The 21,687-nt window shown below is 49.5% G+C and overlaps 1 protein-coding gene across 4 annotated transcripts in view; it reads left to right on the top strand.

The window, feature by feature from the left end:
• The window catches only part of Anks1a (ankyrin repeat and sterile alpha motif domain containing 1A), a 156,660-nt gene that overhangs the window by 116,480 nt on the left and 18,493 nt on the right, over positions 1–21,687 (top strand). For all 4 annotated transcript variants that reach the window (XM_038341973.1, XM_038341972.1, XM_038341971.1 and 1 more), the window contains one exon: positions 17,485–17,556. In XM_038341973.1, coding sequence (XP_038197901.1) covers positions 17,485–17,556 — 72 coding nt within the window. The remainder of the gene's footprint in view (positions 1–17,484; positions 17,557–21,687) is intronic.

The raw sequence follows: 21,687 nt of genomic DNA, 5'->3' as shown, positions 1-21,687 counted from the left end.
CCTTGTCAGTGGGGAGCTCATCCCCTCCTGCTGTTGCATGTGGCTCCCCACACACAGAGTGGCCAGTGGAGCTGGCTTTCTATGTGCCCAGTACAGGACTGCATTTCTTCTGGTCTTGGTCCTCCTGTGGCCACCTGTTCTTGCCCCAGCCAGATGAGCATCTGGCCCTGAGGCGGCTCCCGGAGCACTAGAAACATGAGTTTAGCTTCTGCAGTCGTAGGAACCCTATGTTCTGTAGGAACAGTTGTAATCAGAGACTGCACCTTGGTTTCCCTGCCACCCAGATCTGAATAATGACACAGAAACTATATTAACTACAACACTGTTTAGCCGATGGCTCGGGTGTATTTCTAGCTAGCTATTACATCTTAAATTAACCCATTTCTGTTAATCTGTGTATCACCACAAAGCCTACTGGTAAGGTTGCGGCATCTTTCTCCTTTGGCAGCTATATGGCATCTCCCTGACTTCTCCTTCTTTCTCCCTGCATTCAGATTAGTTTTCCTGCCTAGCTCTATTCTGCCCCGCCATAGGCCAAAGCAGCTTCTTCAATAACCAGTAATAAAACATTCACAGCATACAGAGGGGAATCGCACATCATCTCCCCCTTTCTGTCTAAATAAAAAGGAAGGTTTTAACTTTAGCATAATAAAATTACATGTAACAAAACCGGTATCAAGTAACAATTACAGTTACAATATTTAGTCTATTTGTATCTGGAAAGTTTCATATATAATTTATATCTAAGGAAAGCATAACTATCTGTCTTCAGTGCCATCAAAGGCTCCAGAAGGATATATTACCTAAGTAAACAGGTGCATTGTAAGCAACTTTCAGATTTCTAGAAATGACAGAGACATCTCACTGCCTGGACCCAAAGTATTTTTGTAATGTTGGGGCATCCATCTTCAGCCTATAATAGGCCCATAATATCTGGCAGACTTTTCAGTGAAGCAGGAAATTTGAAGATCTGTTTTGCCTTGTTCAAAGTTCATCAGTTGCTTCCTTCTGTATCCTTCAGAATGCCTGGCAGTTTCTTCTGTGAAGCAGGAACCCTGAAGGACCATCTAACTTTGCCACAGTGAAAGCAAATTCCATATGAATACCATCATCTTCTTTGAAATAAATTGGTGCTACCAGGAGCAGACATATCTCACTGTCATGAAAAGCCCTATGTTATTAAAACATCTTAAATGCCATATTCTGTAGATCTCAGAAGTGTATGAAGACCACCTATCTGTCTAAAATACACAAGTCTAAAGAAAGCTTATTTCTATCTACATCTAAACCCTTACTACAAGTTTGTTATTTTAATTGTCCTATACAGTTTTAATAATAGCTTTCAAAGACTAGAACATTACATTACAAAATGAGTTGCATAGGTACAATACCTTACGATATGTTGTAACAAAAATAACCTTAAGTTTGTATCAATATACAAAAATCCATAACGATGTAAAATATTTGAGACTAGTAGTTGCTTTTTAGTCTAAAAGTAGATTCAATAATCGACCCTTTTATCCTATCATTCCTATTCTCCCCCCTTTTTTTTTCAGAAGGAGATCACTTAGCCTAACCTCTTTTTCTTAGTTTTCTCCCTGATCATGACAACTTGCCACTAACCCCCCCAATAATGACAAACATCCATAACTCACTGAACAACCAAAAACCACACACCCCATCTCTCAGGAATGTGGCTGTTGTGTTCTTAAAATTACTTTCCGATGTCTTAGGGATGATAGCATCATTAGGAGGGCCTGAGAAAATTGGGATAATGGCCAAGGCCTAGATGAGCCAGCTGTATCGTTTGTTGTCTGTTCTCTGTGTGGTGGGAAAGCGCAGGGCTTGTTGAAGGCCTGGCTGGAGGAGTCTGTGAGCTGGACCATCTTAGCTTTGAAATTGTCCTGAGCAGTTTGTAGTCCAAAGCTGATCTTTGGGTGGTGTTTGCCAGCTTTGTGGTTACCGCAATCTAGGTAGATTCATTGTTGAAGGGCACTATTATCTTCTTGTAGATTTCAAAGGTCACTGCTAGGAATGGTCATGGTTCACTGGAGAAAACTTAAAACATTTTACATGTTATATGTAGCAGATCTCTGAGAGGTTAAAGGACCATAATTAGTTAAGTACATCCCAGGTATACAAACTTAGTTCCTAGTTACCTGCTTCAGATTCAAGCCTGAAATCATGTACAGGAAGCTAGATGAAGCCTGTTTCTGGGACTAGTATTCTATGTGACCATTAATATCACGATAGAAGGTTTAAATATATATAATATTCTTATAAATTTTGAGATAATATTTATACCTTAATAGAAGTTTTTAAAGATCATAATAAAACCAAAGGCTTATGAGATTAGTGGCAATAGGATAGTTCCTTAATTTTAGTTTTTCTTCTGTCCCTTATCAGGTGGCTCTTCTGGCATGAGACAGAGATTTTGGATTTTCTTTTAACAAACATGCTTGGGTTTAGAGAAGGGGAGCCACACTCCAGCTCCAGAGCCATCTTTACTCTTTAATTGCACCCGGGACTACAAAAAGACCATTTGCCTTATATGTCTGTGGAGAGACAAACATCTGGGAAGATTTATGAAAATTTGTCCTATTGGATTTGTGCTATAGGACAAATTTTCATAAATCTTCCCTTCAATCACAATGCCATTTATTAGTATTTTCAGCTTTGGTCTTTGATTGTTTATAGAAGTTTCCCAAAATACTTGTTTTATTGTCTCTCCTGAATTTTTTTGTCTTTTCTACTGAGGCTGTTCTGTCCTTGGTCACATCCAGAGCAGTGCTGTTTTTAACAGACAGGCATTAAGTCTTTTAATTGCTCTGTGGATGAGTTTCTCCAGTGCTGACAGGGAATGATTGAACCAAATTTGATTTTGGGGCTTGTGGGAGGCTCCTAAGGTGTTTCCCAATGGCAAAGGGTTTCCTTGTCTGACCCTTGTTGATCTGCACTCATTAGTCCAATGCTGGCCTTTGTCACACCTTCTGCCTTTACAAGGCTAGAGCCTTCTGTTTGAATTATCTCTAGAAAAATATTGCTTCTAGGAACATGTTGCCTACAATCCATTTTCAGATGACAGTGCTTACCACAATTAAAACACTTAACATTTTGATTTTTCTTAAAAATTTAGAAGTCACTTCTGTCAGAGTTCACATGATAAGCTTGAGATCCAGTGCCAGCGGCGTTTCTCACCCGCTCGTCTGTTGGCCCCGATCCTGCCACCTTTCACATTTTCAGAAGCCACTGATTCGATTAATATTTGTCTGACTTTTGAATCTGCTGCTATTCTATTTACAGCGGAAGCCAATCTTTGCAAAAAATCAGTGAAATCTTCTTTTAGGCCTTGAATAATTTTAGCGAATGACTCAGACTTCTTTCCTGAGTCTTCATCCTGTCCTAAGCATTCAAAGATGCTAAATGACACAGGGCCGAGGTGTGATCATCAGATTCAAGCTGTCTTTATAAGTCAGCACATTGGCCTTCACCAAGCACTGGACTTGGGAAATATCAATACCTCTAGCCATATTTCATTGCTCCATTGCCCCTAGGTTCCTCTTTCACATGTGTTCTCCGTTGTAACTGAGGACCAATATTGCTGGTAGCTAAATCTCTTTTTTACCAGTCTTGGGGGATAATTGTGTTCTGAGTTGCCAGAAATTTAACATTCTGTTTTACATAGGGTGAATGCATATGAAATGACCACTTCCTTAAATCTCCTCAAATCTAGTGTTTCTATAGGATTCCATGTAACTTGTGCAAACCCTCGGGGGTGCCTGCTGTCTGCTGTTCTCGCACGGTAGCTGGTGAACTGGGTCGTCCTCTGGTCTTCAGTTTCGTCACGCAGTGCTGCAGTAGGCACTCGTCTAAACTCTTCTGTATCTGGATAGTTTTCTTATTTTCATTAGGTCTTTTAAGGCTTATATCTTATCAGTCAATTTTTCTTAATTGGCACACTTGTGAAACCACTTTTTTATTGTTGTGGTTGTTTTGAGACAGGGTTTCTCTGTAGCTTTGGAGCCTGTCCTGGCACTCTCTCCTGTAGACCAGGCTGGCCTCGAACTCACAGAGATCCACCTGCCTCTGCCTCCCGAGTGCTGGGATTAAAGGCGTGTGCCACCACTGCCCAGCTGAAACCACTTTTTTAAGGATAAAATATGAATTATCAAACTGGTAGTAATTATAATTGGCATTATGTCAATCCCAGCTAACTTGGTTATCCCTTCATTTATCTTTTCCATCCCCAAGCCATCCATCACGGCACTATACAGAGTCCTAACTCCCTGCATTGTGGAATTTCTCATACTTAATGTGGGAAAGATTTTTCTTTGGACTTCCCAGGTGTCTCACCAAATCTGTGCCGTCTATGGTGGCAGAGCTGTGAGGCACTTGGGGCTGGGTAGCGCAGCAGCAACAGCTGAAGAAGCCCAAGCAGCTGCCATAGCATAAGCAGCTGTCATGCAGCGGCAGCCCAGGGTGCAGAGGCGGGCATTGCTCTGGGGGCAACTACAATGGCAGGTTGAAGTGGTGGGTTTGGAAGCAACTGTGGGATCTCATGCCACATGTTGGATGCCAAATGTTTTTATCTAATTGTTCCTTTTACCAATAAAGACACGGGAATCAGATATTGGGTTGAAAACCTGCTAGATCAGAGAAGTCGAGAAGCAACCAGCTGACTTTTTACCTGGAGACCTAGTAAGAGAGCATTTCTCCTGTTCCAAACCAAAAAAGCCTGCAAATCTCTAAGTCCCTTCTCCTTCCTGTCTCTCTATTCTGCTTCTCCTGTCCTTCGTAGTCTGTATGGCAAATTCTTGTCAACTAGTCACTGGTTCTGCCTCTGATCCAAGGTTAATTTTATTAACATGATCTCGGGGTTTCACAGTGCAAACAAAGATCTCACATCAGCAGAGGACATTGTGTGCTCATGTTGAAAGATGTTAGCGTCACAGGGTGAAGATGCAGCTGCAGGAATTCTAGGTGGGAAGACACCATGTCCTTCAGGGTGAGCCACTATTTGTTCCCTACCCTTTCCTCTTTAGGGATGCTCCTACGACTTCCGTGCCTAAGGGGCAGTTGGGGTTTAACCTCATTAAAGGTTCATTTTTCCATTTGTATCTAGTAAGTCGCCCAGGGTCCAGGGCCTCGCAGGAGCAGCAGTGGGTCCTAAAGGAAACATTTCAGAGGCCTGTGAGTATGTTGGGGCCAAGCCTATGTATGCAAGTTCCTTGACCTTGCTGTGTGCAGCCAGGCCACCTCTGCTGTGAGAACTCAATGCAGTAACTACGGGTGTATGGACTAGCGAGTGTCTGCAAGTGCCAGCCATTCCATTTCACCCTGCTGCCTGCATGGAGGGGTTTTGGCTCCCATGCATGGATTATGCTGAGGTAGGTGATAGCTAACTGAAAGGCCAGCCAAGCACAAGCCTCGCCCTGACTGTGAAGATTTATTCTGTTAGGTCAGGGAAGAGCAGAGACCAGACTGCTCCTGAGAGGCATTGCAGAGTGAAGAGTGGGTGACTACAGAGGAGCAGAGGCCTGCAGGCTCTAGCCAGAAACCGTCTGCATCAGCAGGAACGGGACAGGACACTAGGCACAGATTGGCAGGAGCACCTTCACGTCTTCCACCAAAGCCAGGCTTACCTGATTTTGCCCTGTTCCTGATCTCTGCTCTTCTCAGAATTCTCATGCATGGAAACTTTTCTCCAGGATTGCCTTTGGGGAACAATGATGCCATTTCTGTGGGCTCTTGCATTCTTGGTGGGGCAGAGGCCAGGCTGGGTATGGGTTAGCTCCTATCCCATAGCTTAACCTTTTTCTCTTAGATAACCTTGGGTGTCCTTGAGCTTCTGAATGATCTTTAAATTGCTTTTTTCCCCGTCCTGTGGTCAGCCCGAGTAGAGAGGGCTCCACATGTTGAAAAGGGCTTAGCCTGATAACCTGTTTCTGTGCTCCCTGCTTGGGCCCCGGGCTGACTGAAGGCCGTTCTGGCTCACCACCTGCCATGTGTGTGGATGGAGGCTGGAATTAGGACTCCAGCAGCCTCTGAGCACAGAGCAGAGCCCAGACTCTGCTGATGCCTATGTGGCTCAACAAGGCCAGACTGTGTCTGCTTGTACAGGACCAAGGTAGTAATCAGTGAAAGTAAACAGGTCTTCTCTAAAGCAGGAGAGGACTACTGCCTCATGTTCTCCAGTCGGTGGAGAGGCTTGACTTCTAAGAAAAGCATCAAGAGAGGGACTGTGCTCCAGGAGGATAACAAAGGCACTTGGAAAGTTAGTGCTGCCATGTATTTCAGGCCCCCAGCTTCGGGGGGTGGGTGTTCTTCTACATTGTCCCATTGTGGCAGCTTCTGGCACAGCTGCTTCCGTGGGGTTCTTAGGTTAATTACAAGCCCTGTTAAAGAAGGAGGTCATTATTTTTAAAGGAATACAAACATCAATTTACTTTTAACTATAGATGTGTGCTCTTTGAAAGGAACCTGGTATTTCTGTCAGTGTGGTTCTGCTCAGTTTGTGTCCTCTGCCCATCTTTATGACCCACATCCACAATGCTTCTCTGACTGGAGCTGACAGTGTGACTTTCTTGTAAATAAAGCCAGCATTAAGCCACTTGTGAAGCAATCTGAGTATAGAATCTCTCAAACTTTTTTTTTTACCAACTGTGCTTCATGAAGAACACATTTTCCAAATCTTCCCTTTATTGAGTCTCTTTGAAGTATCCACTTGGTTGTTACAGAAACAGAATTTTTACTTGTTTCATTACTTTTGTAACATTTAATTACATTTTCTTCTCTTTTTTCTCCCTGTGGGGGTGGGGGATGGGGCTGGAGATCACATCTACTAGGCACTTACTCTAATACTAACTATGGTCCTAGTCCTAGGTTTCTTTTATTTCTTATTTATGTTTTAGACATGGCCCCACTATAGCCCAAGCTGGCCTCAGACTCTAGGCCTTCCTATTCAGCCTCCCAAGCACTGAGGTTACGGGTGTGTTGTGTGCCCCCCTACACACACACACCCACACACACCAGACACTCATTCCCATCAGCATATGTGACCACCATTAACAGTTTGGGTGTGGTTCCCAACCATCCTCCCCTGTGGGTACTGTGAGCCTTGCAGTACCTGTCAACTGCTGATGGAGGAGATGCTGTGCAGTTAGCTAATCTGCAGGTAGGTGGGATGAAGGTGACCACAGACTTAGGAGCTGCTGCTACCGTCTCTGTTGTCAGTAGCAGGCAGAGGGTTCTAGTCAAGTACAAGCTCACAGTGGCCACCACTACAGAGCAGACTCCAGCGAAATGTGCCGGTCTTGTGACCTGCTGTGCAGCTCCAACTTTCTCCCGAGTATGGAGAGCCCAGATATAGCAGCCCTCACCTCTACCCTGCTGGAACCGCACAGGCCTACGCTGTCCCAAAGCTCTTACCAGGAAGGCCCTCCCTCACTGGGACACTTTGTCCTGAATGGAGAAGCCACCACCAGCTGTGTCCAAGAAGTGAGCTATTGTTCGTGGGGGTTGTGAACATTTCTGCCCTTTCCGTCAGGTTTAATCTCTAAAGGAATTGGAATTCTGTTTATTTTAGAATGAGATGAATGTAAATCGTGGCAGCCTTTCTAACCACAGTAAATGAGTGAGGAAGGAGGGGTGTCGAACACTTGGCCTGGCACATGCCATTTATGAAGACTATAAATGTGTCCCAGAGCAAGAAGGATGGCATCTGGTCAGGTGGGTTACAGGGCAGGAAGTAGATGATGATCCAGCTCCAGCCCAAATTTTTTGTTTTCTGTTTTGGTTGTTTTTCCAGACAGGGTTTCTCTGTGTAATAGTCCTAGCTGTCCTGGAACTCACTCTGTCGACCAGGCTGGCCTTGAACTCGCTGAGATCTGCCTGCCCTCTACCTCCCAAGTGCTGGGATTAAAGCCGTGCACCACCACCGCCCGACTTCCCATCCACATTTTTAAGGATTGGGCTGAGGCAGCCCTTAGGACTGCCTGCTTCAGCCCAGGAAGGCCCAGGCTGAAGCTTCCCAAGACAGTGCAGACAGACCCACCTCTGGAAGAGGAACCCCAGAACCTCATCTTCTAGGGTGATGTGTAGTAGGCTTTCTTGGACCACCAGCCAGAGACCTATTATCAGTGATAAAAGCTCAGCCTTAACTCATGCTTTTCCCACCAGCTCTTTTAACTACTTTAACCTGTTTCTCCTCATCTGTGTTTTGCCTCGGGGCTTCTTACTTTTCTTTCATTCTGTTTGTCCTACTTCCTTGCTTCCTCCATATCTAGCTGACTCCTGGTATCTCCCTCTCCTTCCCCCTCCTCCTCTCTTCTCTCTGCCCACCAGCCCCACCTATCCCTCTACTTCCTAGCTATAGGCCATTCAGTTTATTAGACTAATCAGCTGCCTTAGGCAGGCAAAGCAACACAGCTTTACATCGTTAAACAAATGTAGCATAAGCAAATGCCCATCTTTATATAGTTAAAGTAATATTCCACAGCAGTGATGTCATCAGGGAATAGCAGAATGACATCAGGACACAGGCCTCCCACACTCGGACTGGAAAACGCAGGCTGTTTTCTGGCCATGCTTCATACAACAGCTCAGACCTTCCCAGCAGCCTCTGAAGAAAGAAACTGGGACTGAGAAGGAACTAGCTGGGCATGCTGGTACATGCCGCAAATCCCAGCACCGAGGAAAATTAGGCAGGAGTAGCTTGATGTTGAGGTCAGCCTGGGCTGCACTGTGAGACCTGAGGGGAGCAAGGAGAGGGACGAAGAAAAGTCATCGGCCATAGCAGTGATCTAGTAAGTGAGGAATTTTCTCATCCTTTTTGGGAGTGTGTTAAGGCTCAGAGATGTTGAATAGCTTCTCCAAGATTCTGCTCATGAGTGGAGAGAGGCAGAATTTGTCTGCTTTGCCCACACCTGATCACTGCCTTTAGTGGTGTCCTTCCGGCAGATCTGAAGCCATACCCTGAGCTTTCACACAGCAGAGCCTAGCCATAAAATAAGCTGGACAGGAAGTTAGTAGGAAATGATTCACCAGAGCCAATGACACTCTGGGAGTGTGGATGTCACCGGCGGGCTGTAAGGAGGAGAGGGCCGTGTTGGTGATCAGCCCTCCTGCTCCTGTGCAGGGCTTGAACTGTGATGTTTCCAAGGACACATAACCTCCTAAAGTAGGAAGGGGTCGTCCTAACAAGCCTTTAGCGTGCCCGCACTTGCTCCCTGCTCCTTCCGTGTCCTGGGAGGCTTTGTGGATCTCAGGCTGTCAGGCATGTGAACTTGCTAATTGCCGAGCGTTCCTGCATGCTGCTTCCTCTGGTCTCGTCGCTCCTGATGGAGGGATCAACTTTTTTGGCATCTCATGGGTCTGTCCAGTCTCCTAGACTCTGCTTTCTTGAGAACACTAGTTTGGGTTTTCAGACGGCAGGGCCTGGATTTATCTGCTTCCAGAATGGAGACAGCACAGCACAGCACAACACATAAGCCATGAGAGAGCCCTCAGCCCATGCTGTGTGCAGGGAAGGACAGGGATGAGGCTTTCCACATCCTTTTCTTTGCATGGCCACTGCGGGGTGTGGCCTTGGTTCCATAGCCTCTGCTGCGCATGGCTGTGGTCCCATGTCCTCTTCTGGGTGTGGCCTTGGTTCCATAGCCTCTGCTGGGTATGCCTTTGGTTATGTTATGACATGTTGAGCAGAGTTCTTAACAGAGAAAACATGAACCCATGTTGGCTGTATAATTTGATATTTTCTAAAAGACTTGCTCCTAAAACATTTTTCCCCAGGATTTTGTTCCAAGTTCTGAACTATAAGAAACTAAAATGACTGAGATAGGAAATGCCTGAGGCGCAGGACTCTGGACCTGGATCCTGTACCTGCCGTTTTGCTCAGCCCACTGTGCATCTTAGCCCTTCATCCCTATGTCCATTTAGTAAGCCATGTTATTTTTTTTTTTTGGGTGTGTCTCAGGGTAAGTGGCAAACATAAGTACATTTCATCCCTAAACTTTAAGAGTTGTGTCATTAGCAGGGCATAATGGCACATACCTTGGTCCCATCACTCATGAGCCAGAGACAGGTGGATCAAAAAGTTCAAGGCCTACAAAGTGAGTTACAGGACAACCAGGGCTACAGAGAGAAACCTTGTTTCAAAAGAAAACAAAAGGAAATGAAAGAAAGAAAGCTGTCATTAACTAGAGTTCAATAATTGTTTATAGTCTGGGCCGTGAAAGTGGGGTAATATATACTCAAAGACATGCTTGGATCATAGCTGTCATTGCATACGCTTTGGCAGATACCACATTTGTGTAACCCCAAATTCCGTTAGGATGCAGAAGACGACTGTGACCCCAAAATGTTCCCTCCTGCCCTTCCTGGTCCCCTCCTCTTTGCATTTGCTATGGTGATTGTTTGCTATGGTGACTGATCTATTACTCCATCTAAATGGCAGCAGTGCAGGGTGTACATTGTATGTTAGCCAAAGACGTTCCTGTCTGAAAAGAAAGTTTGGGGTTTTATACTGTTTCTACGACTTCTTCCTGTTCAGCAGTAATTAGGGGTGACAAGCTGAGACTGCCTCCAGGATGCTGATGGATGTGGTGGTGAATTGACTCTTGATTATACGCCTGTTGTCCTCTAACTGCCTGTACTGTGAAGAGCTGCTTGCCGGCAGCCTGAGGAGCCAATGCTGCTTCCCCCGGCGCTGCGCCCTTCTCACGGGCCTCTTTTTCATCACAGCACAGAGGACAGGAAAGTGAAGGTGACACCAGAAGCAGGATCCCCAGCCAGTCCGGGGCCTGTGCCCCACCTTAGGCTGTGTGACTTATCTTGTGTCCCTCCTACATGTGCCAAACACTAAGCATAAACTGGACCAGAACCCAAATGTGAAGTCTCATTAATCTTTTAGATAGTTGTCCCACTTTTTAAAGCCAAAGCCTGGCACGTAACCCAGAGTTATGTGGCAAGCAATAATAAAGTTAATTGGAATCTAGGTCTCCCAATTTTTCTCTCTTCAGCAGTTTCCAGCAACTTTGAGTCAAAGACTGCTTCAGAGCAGCCGTCCAGGCAGAAGGAGGCCCCTTGGCAACAGTTGCTTGTTTCCATGATGCTTCTTCTGTCGTGCCCTGTCATAGCTACATATTTCCTTTCTGTTTACCTATTACTGTAACAAAAGCAGTCACGGTCTGAGAGTACAGCCCACCGTGGCAGGGAGAGTGTGCTGGTGGCAGTAGAGGCTGCAGGTCACACTGCATCAGAGTCAGGAGGCGGAGGCAGATGGGCACTGCTGCCCAGCTCCCTTTCCTTCTTGCTCAGTTCAGCCCAGCCCGTGGGGTGTCTTCTCTTTTCAACCTCTATGAAAACACCCTCACAGACATGCCCAGAAGTGTGTCTCACATGATTCCAAACCCAGTCAGACTGACAAGCAAGTTAAGGATCACTAGCCCTGCCCCTGGGTGGAGCAGGGACCCATTGGAGGCACTCCAAGGCTGCAAGAGCCAGTGTCTGCAGCCCAAAGGTGCAGGCTGGAGCAACTGGGCATCCATGCTTTCCTCCCTACCAGGCTGCCCCTCTGTGTCTGGGGCCATCACAGAGAGCAGACATTTTGACAGACAGGACAAAGCACTTTTGAAATGGAGCAGCTCTTTTACCCCTTAGCCTGGAAGAAAAGGGGCTCTTAAGAGAAGGCAAGCAGCCAGGGAAGGGACATTGGAGTGAGGGGATACCACAATAAATACGGTATCTATCTGTGTGCCCTCTGGTGATGAGACAGATTGAGCTGAGAAACTGGAGTGAGGAGATACCACAATGAATACGTCATCCATCTGTGTGACCTCCTGTGATAAGACAGATTAAGCTGAGACTAATAGTCCGCTCTGAGGAGAAGTTGTCCATTGTCTCCAGAGCTGCCAGCCTGGCCCTCTGGAGAAGAAGCCCTGAACCCACTGGCTGATCTTTATCCATCTCCACCACAGAGCACCCTCCCTCCCCCACTTCTCCATGCCATCCTGGCCTCTACTAAAAGCCATGGACAATATTAGAAAACCAGAACAAATAATTTACTTCAGTCTATCTTTGTCTTTCCTGAGGCCTTTTGCAGCTCAGTCTGGAAGGGTGAAAGCTGCCGTAGACCCGGGTAGGCCCTGGTAGACAGCTGGTACTGATCTTTCTCAGGTGTTGAGTCAAAGCCTACTCAAGGCTGAGCACCTGTCTGCTCTGAGAGGCGGTTGAGCAACACAGAGGACCATGAGTTCTCATGGGATTGCTGGTCTGGGAGTGTCCCTGTCGGCGTCAGTGGTCACATGAGGGGTGGGGTGAGCCTCTGGCAGGTGAAAGGCTGTTGCCGGTCCTCAGCACCTCACTCCTCCAGAATCACTGCTTGATGCCTCTCAGGCCCGGTAGCAGGCTAGGCTGCTGGCGGTTAAGGATCTGCCAAGGCGTGACCGTTTGGATTCCTCCCTGGATGTGAGGCTCTGCCTGCTCCACAGTGAGCTCTACAGTGGGCTGGGGCTCAGCAGGGATGGTGAAGAGTTGGGCAGGCTGTAAAAATAAGGGAAGGAGCTCCAGAGGGTCCAGACAGACCCAGAAGCCGCAGCGTAGACCACCCTCCCATTTATGTTCTCCATTTATGTAAGCGCAATTCCATGTTTAGTGGCCAGCCTTGGGGAGAGCTCTGAACAGTAGGTATCACTGCTATCACCGGGCCGGAGCATCACCAGGATGCCAGCTCTGTAGAAGACACAGGGTGAGGTCTGAGGCCCTGAGACAGCCCCCTCCATGGTTCTTGGCTTCGCTGGGATACACCATTAAAACTGTTAAAAACAAGAGAGCCAGACAGGTTTCTGGGAAGTTCATAAGTGGGGGATGAAGGAGGGAGGTGAGCACCTCCAGCTCTGTAGGACAGACCTGAGAACACTAGCATGTGCTTTCTGACTCCCGGGGAATGTGTGTGGGAATGCTCCCCAGGCAGCAGGAAGGAGCTGGGCAATGTCAGTAGCCAATTCTGAGGCTCTCCAGAAACATCGCCTTTAATATTTACACTTAGAACAGGAAGAGGAAGCAGTTCCTCTCCTTCCCATAGAGTCCTCAGCATCTAGGCACACACCTAACTGGTAGCTGTTGTCTGATTGGCTTGGTCCCAGATGGAACCTCTGGTCACAGTGTTGCCTCTAACTTGTTCTCCACCCAAAAGGGAAATTTCCCACAGGCCTAGGAGCAGGAGTGCACTGACCCTCCAGGGTGCCCCAGGGACTGCCTACACCTCACACACTTCCTGGCGCATGCACAACACTCCAGAACTTGAGGAGGTTTTCCTTTCACTCCAGTGGTTATTGGAAAGCACAGTACCATCTCAATGGCTGGACGGGCCCACCTCCCATGGGCAGCTGCAGGCAGGCATCCAGGGCCCTAGGGGCTCTGTGCAGAGGTCAGCAGCATAGCCAGTGTTTGCTCCCAGACATTTGGGGAGTGTGTTTCCTACAGCCCTGGCAGGGGAGCCACCTGAACAGAAGCATCCTGAACACTTGCTGAAATGGGGCCTTTCCATTTTGTTTGCTTTTGCTTTGTTGAGACAGGGTTTCTCTGTGCAGCTCTGTAGACCAAGCTGGCCTCAAACTTACAAAGATCCACCTGCCACTGCCTCCTGAGTGCTGGGATTAAAGGCGTGCGCCACCATCTCCAGGCTTCAAAACATTTTTTAACACAAGAATTCCCTGTGACCGCTTCCAGGGTCTTATCTTAACTAACACGGATAGACATTCTCTGGTTGCAGCTCATGAGGAGTGCAGTACTAGCCATCGCACCAAAAATGTTACTCAAGCGAGCAGCAGAAAGAGAAAACCATGCGCTCCTGTCACACCTCCCTCCTCCCTTGAAAGCAGACTTCTGGGAACACTCATGTTCCTCGGCTTTTCCCTGTTCAGTTAACCCACCCTGTGTGTGTGGGGGGGGGGGGGGTAGCGTCTGCCTGCCACTTGCCTCTCCTTGCTCACCAGAGCTGCAGGTGCAGGTCCACTGCTTCCAGGCTGTGCGTGGAAGCAGGGAAAGCAAAGCCCAGCCCCAGTGACTCCACAGTCCTACTTAAGGCTGCCTGGAACCCCTCCCAGCCACCCATGTCACCTCTGTAGGTTCCAGTTGCTGTCGGAAGACTGGCATGTTCCCGCAGGTCCTCCGCACACTGGACTCTTCAACGTGGCCTGGCTGTGGTAGCTCACAGGGCAGTGTCCACTGGCACAGGCGCACAGAACAGGCTGCGGAAACCCTGGCTTGTGCCAGCCTGTAGGCACATGTGGGTGGTTCTGGGGTCAAGCAGCACTCATGTTAAATGGCCCTCTGGGAAATCTCAGGAATGAGAGAATACACTGGACCACCACCCGCTGCAGCTCTCTCTCCATGGTACTGTGACTTGGACAATGACTTTTCATTGTTAGGCCATCGTAATGGAAAGTGCCTGCTCGTTCACTCGTTCACCATGTGCCGTGCTCAGGATAAAATGCACTTTACTTCACTCTTGGGGACCCTGCTGTAGATGCCCCCATCTTCCCACTCTGACACCACCTCGGGAATGAAGGTCGTTCCCCCACCCCCCATGTGGTCTTCCCTCCTTGAGCGCCTATCTCTTCTACAGATGTTCTAGAAAGGAAAAGGAAGGCGAGGGAGCAGGATTTATTGAGTAACTGCTCTTTGCCTGGCTGTGAGGTGTCTATAATTAGATCAGGTAACCCAGGCTTTGAGAACTGGCCCTGAGGTGTCTTCTAGGCTGGGCCAGGTGAGCCTCTCCAGAGGGCAGGAGCTCCCGTGCTGGAGTTACATACAGAAATGTTGTAACTCTGGGGAAGACAAGTGTCACAGATAGACGTCCTGCAGACGAAAGGAGCTGACAGTATGCATTGTTGAGCACCGTTCCTGGAAGACCTTCAGCAGAATTGCTGAGGATGGGAGCAGGGATTCTGTGACCTGCCGTGGCTCTGCCTCCGTGTACATGCAGGTGTCATGTGTAAGTGCAGCAGGCACTCCCATGTCTCATCACGGTGCATATGTGGAGGTCAGAGGCCGGCTTCACCTTCCTCTGTAAGACAGGGCCTCTATTTGTCACTGCATTCCAGGCTAGCAAGCCAATGAGCTGGGGACTCTCTTGTCCCTACCTGCCATCTCACTGTCGGTGCGGAGGTTACAGATGCAGCTCCCACATCCGTTACTACGATCATTACCCACGAGTCTGTGGGATCCTTACTCGGGGCCACACATTCACATGGCAGCACTTCACCACCAACCTACCTCCCCAGACCACTCAGCTGTGACCTTCAGCACACACACAGAAGTGACCCCACTCACGTGTTTGTAAATGTGCACAAGACATGCGCGGAACAGCTCATGGCAGCCCTGGCAGTGAGAAAATAAATACCCTTACATGTGCCAGGCAGCTGTTAAACACATCGTTGGAAAGCTGCTCTGGCAGTGTGGCTCAGTGCGAGTTCTCTGTGAACGTGAAAAAGCTCCAGAACTTGGTTAACGGAAAAAGCAAGATATGTCTGTTGGGGTGGAAGGGTGGGGCTGTCTGTACATTTGCCCGTATCTGGGGAGTGATCTAAAAAGGGTGGACAGAAAAGGTGATGGGAGGCAAGCAGGAGGCATGCCGTTCTCTGAATAGTCTTGTAGTTTCTGAGGAGTAGTACGTGTGTAAAGAAGTACACATCAAGGGCCAGGCATGGTGATGCACTGGGTGGGCAGAGTCTGAACTGTGTAGTGAGTTCTAAGCCAGCCATGGTTACACAGTATGATCCTGTCTCAAAAGTAACATGAGTCAAAATATTTGGGGGGGCCAAGCGGTGGTGGCACATGTGCCTTTAATCCCAGCACTTGGAGGCAGAGGCAGGTACATATCTGTGAATTCAAGGCCAGCCTGGTCTACAAAGTGAGTTCCAGGACAGCCAAGACTGTTACACAGAGAAACCCTGTCTCAAAAATTTTAAAATATATTGCTGCTGGCAGAGGACCTTTGATTTGATTCCCAATACCCATGTGGTAGCTCATAACCATCTGTAACTTCAGTTCCAGGGCATGCTGTGCCCTGTGCTGGCCTCCACAAGCACCAAGCACACATGTGGTGCTTAGACATTATTGCAAGCAAAACACCCATATACAATAAAAATATTTCTTTAAGCTTCAAGTTTAGGCTTTAGTAGGATGGAACCCTCATAGGTTCAGAGGACAGTGAGCACAAGCCTATTTCTGTTGAGCATCTACTATGAGCTTGGTATAGATTTATGTATTTCCAGTCTCTATGTATTTACAGCCCAGACTTTAGAGATTAATGGTCTTTTCCTGACTGTCTGGGTCATTTGCCTGTGCTACAGCACCTGAAATCATGTAGGGATACATGTGGGCGGCTGTTTACTCCAAGGGGCAGTGCAGACCCACCCTGGAACCGCCTCTCAAGCACACATCCCTGCCACAGTCTGCTCCAAGGACTGTTTTACTTCACTTGTGTCCCTGTGCTTTCTGACTGAGCTCTAGCTGAGGGTGTAGGCTAGACTGGCCTCAGGGAGAGAGTAGGCACTTAGTCTGTGCTCCCCTGGGTGTCAGCTGCACGCCCTGTCTGCCAGCTGGAGGCCAGCTGGGAGTTGTTTTTCTGATTGTCAGACCCGGGCTCCTTACTTGCACTTAGGGGAAGAGCATCCAAGCCCTGGTACAAAAGGTCCCTCTTTTCATGGCTTTGGAAGAAGCTGTGAATGAGCTCATTATCGCTGTAGCCCAAGAAAGGGGGACAGGCGATCCTTGTCTGGCTGTCTAGACCTACCCCTGGCCAAACACACTGGACTGAGGCGCAGATGGGGCAGCTTGATTCCAGCCCACAGTAAGCAAAGCCAGGTGCTGAGACAGGTGGTCCATACCAGGGGCTGTGCTGAGGCCATTTAGATGCTCTGAGGCTAACTGTCTCTGCTGTGGTCCAGAGGAAGGTCAGTGTTGATGTCTGTTTTCCCCCAGTACATGCAAAACTTCATCTAGCCTCCCAGATGCAAAAGGGTTTCCATCCAGGGCTACACAACCCCCCTCCAACACACACACACACTCACAACTTCCGGGAGCTTCCTGTGTGCAGGTGGTCTGTCTGCCTCTGCACCTCAGGGCTAGCAGTTATGGCCGCCACTTATCTGCATCATGCTCACGGTCTGCCAAGCATGACTGTAGGTGCTTGGAGCATAACATAGAGCAAAGCTGGCACTGTGTCCTCCCAGGAAACCCAGGTTCTAACGACGAGCGGTGACTAGTGCAGACTCCTGGGCTGGAGAATGAGGCTTCCGAGTCCAGGAAAGGGGTGGCATCTTCACCTCAGGCCATACCGTTGCTATCTGGAGCCCTGCAGAGTGGCTCTCCACACCCTCCTGCGTTAGACCCTGGGAGGGCAGGTAGGTGGGGCTGGCCTTGAGCTGGCAATGCTGATCCCGAGTTGACCCCTCTTCTGCTCTCTTCCTTCTGTTCCAGATTGAGAAAATCATGAGCTCGATTGGAGAAGGAATTGACTTTTCTCAGGAACAGCAGAAGATCTCAGGTACTGTACTGCTGCTCCCCACCTTGTAAAACACACAGCGCCTCTCCCTGTGGCCCTGGCAGCCTCAGCTTCTTCTCTGACCCAAAACAGATGTCTGTAGGAGGAAAGGGGCCACCTGGGCCATGCCCTGCTCTGGGAACCATGTGGAGAAACGGCCCTGCATTCTGGGGCAAGTGTATGAATTGAATGGAGGTCTGGCTGTTAAGAAAAGGGGTTGTAATGTCGTGGCTGTCAGGTCGCTCATTGCTTTGGACTTCCTCAGAATGGCCCACACTGGGGGTTACTTCCTGCGGTTGGGCCCTGGCACCAGCTGTTCCTGAAAAACATGGCCCCATATTGCCTTGTTTACTACTATGGCAGTCTGGGCTGGGTGAGTGTGCTCCCTGCCAGCACTTGTCAGAGTCTCCGGGAGGGGGCTCTGTCTTTCCTTCCCAGATCTCTCAGTCTTCTGCCCGAGTTACCAGATCCCCACAGAACAGGCCACTTTGTTCATTCAAGCCATTGGGGTAAGGTCTGTCTTGCTTTTCCTTTTTGTGAAATGGACCATCATGCCAGGTTTCTTTCTCAGGATAGAGGTCCCTAAAGTGCCCCAGAGCCCTCCTTCAGACCCCAGAACTAGGCCATCTCGGAGGAGGCCCAGCCTTCCTTCCTGATGAGCGTGCCCCCTCTCCAGGGTTCTGTGCCTGCACCTCCTTTAGCACTGGCCCAGCAAACTTTCTGGCCCTTCCCAGTCTTAGACGTCTTTGCCCTGCCAAGAGGTCTGATGAAGGCGGGGCGGGTGCTGTGCACATTTGAGAAAGGAACTATGGGCTTTGCTGGGCAGAGTCTGGGCTCCTGGAGCCGCACTGCCCTGAGTTCAAATCCTGGTTCTAGATAGAGACTTCAGGGCAAGTCATTCATTTCATTTCACCTGAGTGCCATGCTCCTGCCAGCACCTCTCAGCCGCTTACTGCATAGTAAACCAGTCAGATACTCATGTGCTTGAGTGAATGGAAGCCATGCCCATTTCTATGACACCGATGAACTCTGGGGACAGGGCACCTGCTCCCTGCCTTGGCTTCCTCTGGAGGCCTCCTTCCCTGCAGGCCTCGGTTCCTGGGTTCTAGCAGAGGGACTGGGCAGGGTTTGGTCCTTGTCCATCTTGGATGACAGCTGGAGTTGACAGATGGTTTTTCCAGCCATAGTACCTTTCTCCAGTTGTTTGCACTCTGCCCGGCGGTTGCCCGCACCTCCGGGAGTAAACATGCTTGCTAGGGTCAGGTGTTTGTAGGGAATAAGTGTTTAGGATGGACAGATAAACCGTCATGCCACTTTCAAGGCTGTGCTTTGGGGCTGATCACAGCTGGCACCAAGAGCATTGAGCTTAGCTGTGGCTACCTCTGCTTCCCTGTACTTCATCTAAGGATCAGGAACCTAAGCCACACTTGTCTAAGAGGCCGGAATCAGAAGGCCACTGCCTCTGGATCCAGTCAGGGACTCCTAGGAAGAGCCTTGCTCTTAAAGGAGTCTGCACTGAGCTTCTTACCTTCTCTCCCACCCTGGGGAGCGGCGAGAGGGCTTCTCTATCCTTGAGCTGTCCTGACCACAGCAGCTGTTCCTGTATGCATGCTTACTTTGCTGAGCCACCTTCTACACCCCATCTTAGGGACACCCAGGACAGGCGAAGATGTGTTCCATGCTGTGTAGAGAGCACCAGGGCATGGGGTCTGAACCATTAGCTGGACAAGAAGCCTGGAGAGGCTGGCTCATGCCAAAGCAGAGTCATTGCGCATTTTGAGTGGTCAGGATCTGAGCGTATTAGGGTTCAGTTGTCAGCAAGAGTCAAAGAGGAGATTCTTGGGCCCTGGCACCAGCAGCTTGGGTGGAGGGAGGCACAGCCTCCAGCATCAGCAGGCCCCAAGCTAGTGACAGCTGATCAGAGAGGCCGGCTCTGCACAGTGCTCCCTGCTTGAAGGGCTAGACTCCAGTTCTGGTTGGATACCCAAGAGCCCGGGACTGTCCACACTGGAGCTCTATATACCCAAATCCCCAAAAGACATGTCTTACAGCTGCTGAGTCCTCTGCCAGATGCAGCAGTCCATCACACTAACACTCTGGAGTCTGTGAACAGAGCCTGCCCTGTAGAGACGATAGCCTGGCTCTTTTCTGTTTGTACTCCCCAGTTACTACTGAGTAAGTGCCGAGTGTAGCCTCCAAGGGCCTGGTCCCTCTGGACACAATGCCCGTTGAGTGACCTATTGAGATGCAGGTGCCTCCAGCCTATTTCCAGGGTGATGTGTGGATCCTGTCTATCTATGACTTTTTCCCCTCCCTCGGCTGTCCCCTTGCTGAGTGTCCTACTCTAGGTGTGTGCCTCCTTACCTGGCCCTGCATTCTATCTAAGGAGCATCAGGTGCAGGTAGGTTTGCTTTGCCATTTGTTTGTCTGAACAGGACAGTGTTTCCTAAAGGGACAAGTTGGGGTCACTTAACTGTGGGCTGTGTTGCCTCTTGGTCCCCTCTCCTGGTTGTCCTCAAAATTGCCATCCCAAGTTACAGGCATGACTATTCTGTGCCTGTAAGAGTTTCCTGCCCCCCAAACTTGAGGTGCCTTTGTCTGCATCGCGGATTCACCCTCAGGAAACCTGTCATCTCACTCTGGCTCCCTCAGCAGCAGCAGCTTCTGCTCCAATGTCCGATCCCTGATGTATTTTCCTGAGCGTAGAAGGGGGAAGGGTGGGAGGGGAGGAAGGGGAGGGCCAGACACGAGAGTGAGCAAGGACTGTGGAGCCGGCAGCCGGCAGCCAGCAGTGTGGAGCCCCGGAGCCTGAGACAAAGCACTCTGCTGCGGCTCTGTAAGCGTGCACATCCACCGGCAGCAGCCTGGACCACAGCTGCCCAGCCCTGGGATTACAAGCAGGAATGAATCAGCAGTGGGGGCCATACAAGCTCATGAGCATTCAAGAGCCTGCTGCGTAGGTTCCTGGAGCTGACTTTCCATTCAAGGGCAAGTCTAGGAGCCCCCAGACTCGGCATTTTGGAACACTGCTACAGCCTGCATCCAGAGACTACCCTGTCACCACCCACCATCTGTTCTGCGGAGGACAGGAGAGGAGTGACGGCTGCCACAGTTGGTCGGCAGGGTCCCCAAGACAAGCAAATTGGCATTGCCCTGCCTTGAAGGGCAGAGACTGCCAGTAACGGCAGAATGACTTTCACCGGGTCGAGAAGAGTCCCTGGGAGGTGATGTCTCTGTAGCTGGTTCTTCTTTCTCCTGCCTTGAAGCTCTCTCTTTCTCCCCTTCTTTATCTTTCGTTTACCCGTTCTTGCTGCAAGAACCAAAGAAGTAAGGTGGGATATGTGAAGGCGTCCGGCTCAGAACATCTGAGGACTGCCAGGAAGGACTGAACTCTCGTCCTCCCTGCACTGCCACAGTCCTGTGCCGACCGTAGAGCACAGTAAATAAATAACTATTCCCCTTGCCTGTGCGTCTGTAGAGATGGTGAGACCAGAGACCCCAGGAAGAAAGCTGTGTGTGTCACACGGCCAGAGAGCAGCGCAGTGTAAATAGACGAGCTGCCGGCTCCTGACAGACAAGTGCCGCCTCCTTTTATCTGCTTGGGTTTTGTCTTCTTTGACCAAGAACTGAACAGCCCGCCGGCTTTCCCCTAAGCAGGCAGGCGGGTCACAAGAACCGCCACCGAGAGACGGGGAGAATGAACACCACCACACTCCCGGAAGCCAACCCAGACCAGGAAGGCAGCTTCTCACTTAGCATCTCTGCCCCCGGAGGGCACCCCAAGTTTCTCTGCCAACACAGCCCGGTAGAAGACCATGGCCATTGGCCCAGCAGAGCACACCTGAACCTGATTCCCACACCTGCCCCCTGACTGTCCTGAGCTGGGAGCGCAAAGAGCTGGGCCATGGTTGCTTATTCCGGGACTGCTGGGGGACAACAAGTAAAAGTCCCTTCTCCTCCCCCTGCCATGTTGTGTGCCTGCTTGTGTTGCATGTGCTGGGTCCCTGTGAACAGCCACCACTGCTTCCTTCCCGGAGCCCTCGCTGTGTGCCTGTGCCCTCAGCTGCATGAAGATGCGCGTTCGCCTCGCGCCTGACTGTTTATGCTGCAAGGTCGCAGAACTAGCCCTCGCCACAGCC

Source organism: Arvicola amphibius, chromosome 9 (assembly GCF_903992535.2).
Source record: "Arvicola amphibius chromosome 9, mArvAmp1.2, whole genome shotgun sequence".
NCBI classification, from domain to species: Eukaryota; Metazoa; Chordata; class Mammalia; order Rodentia; family Cricetidae; genus Arvicola; species Arvicola amphibius.
This window is presented reverse-complemented; position numbering and strand designations above follow the sequence as displayed.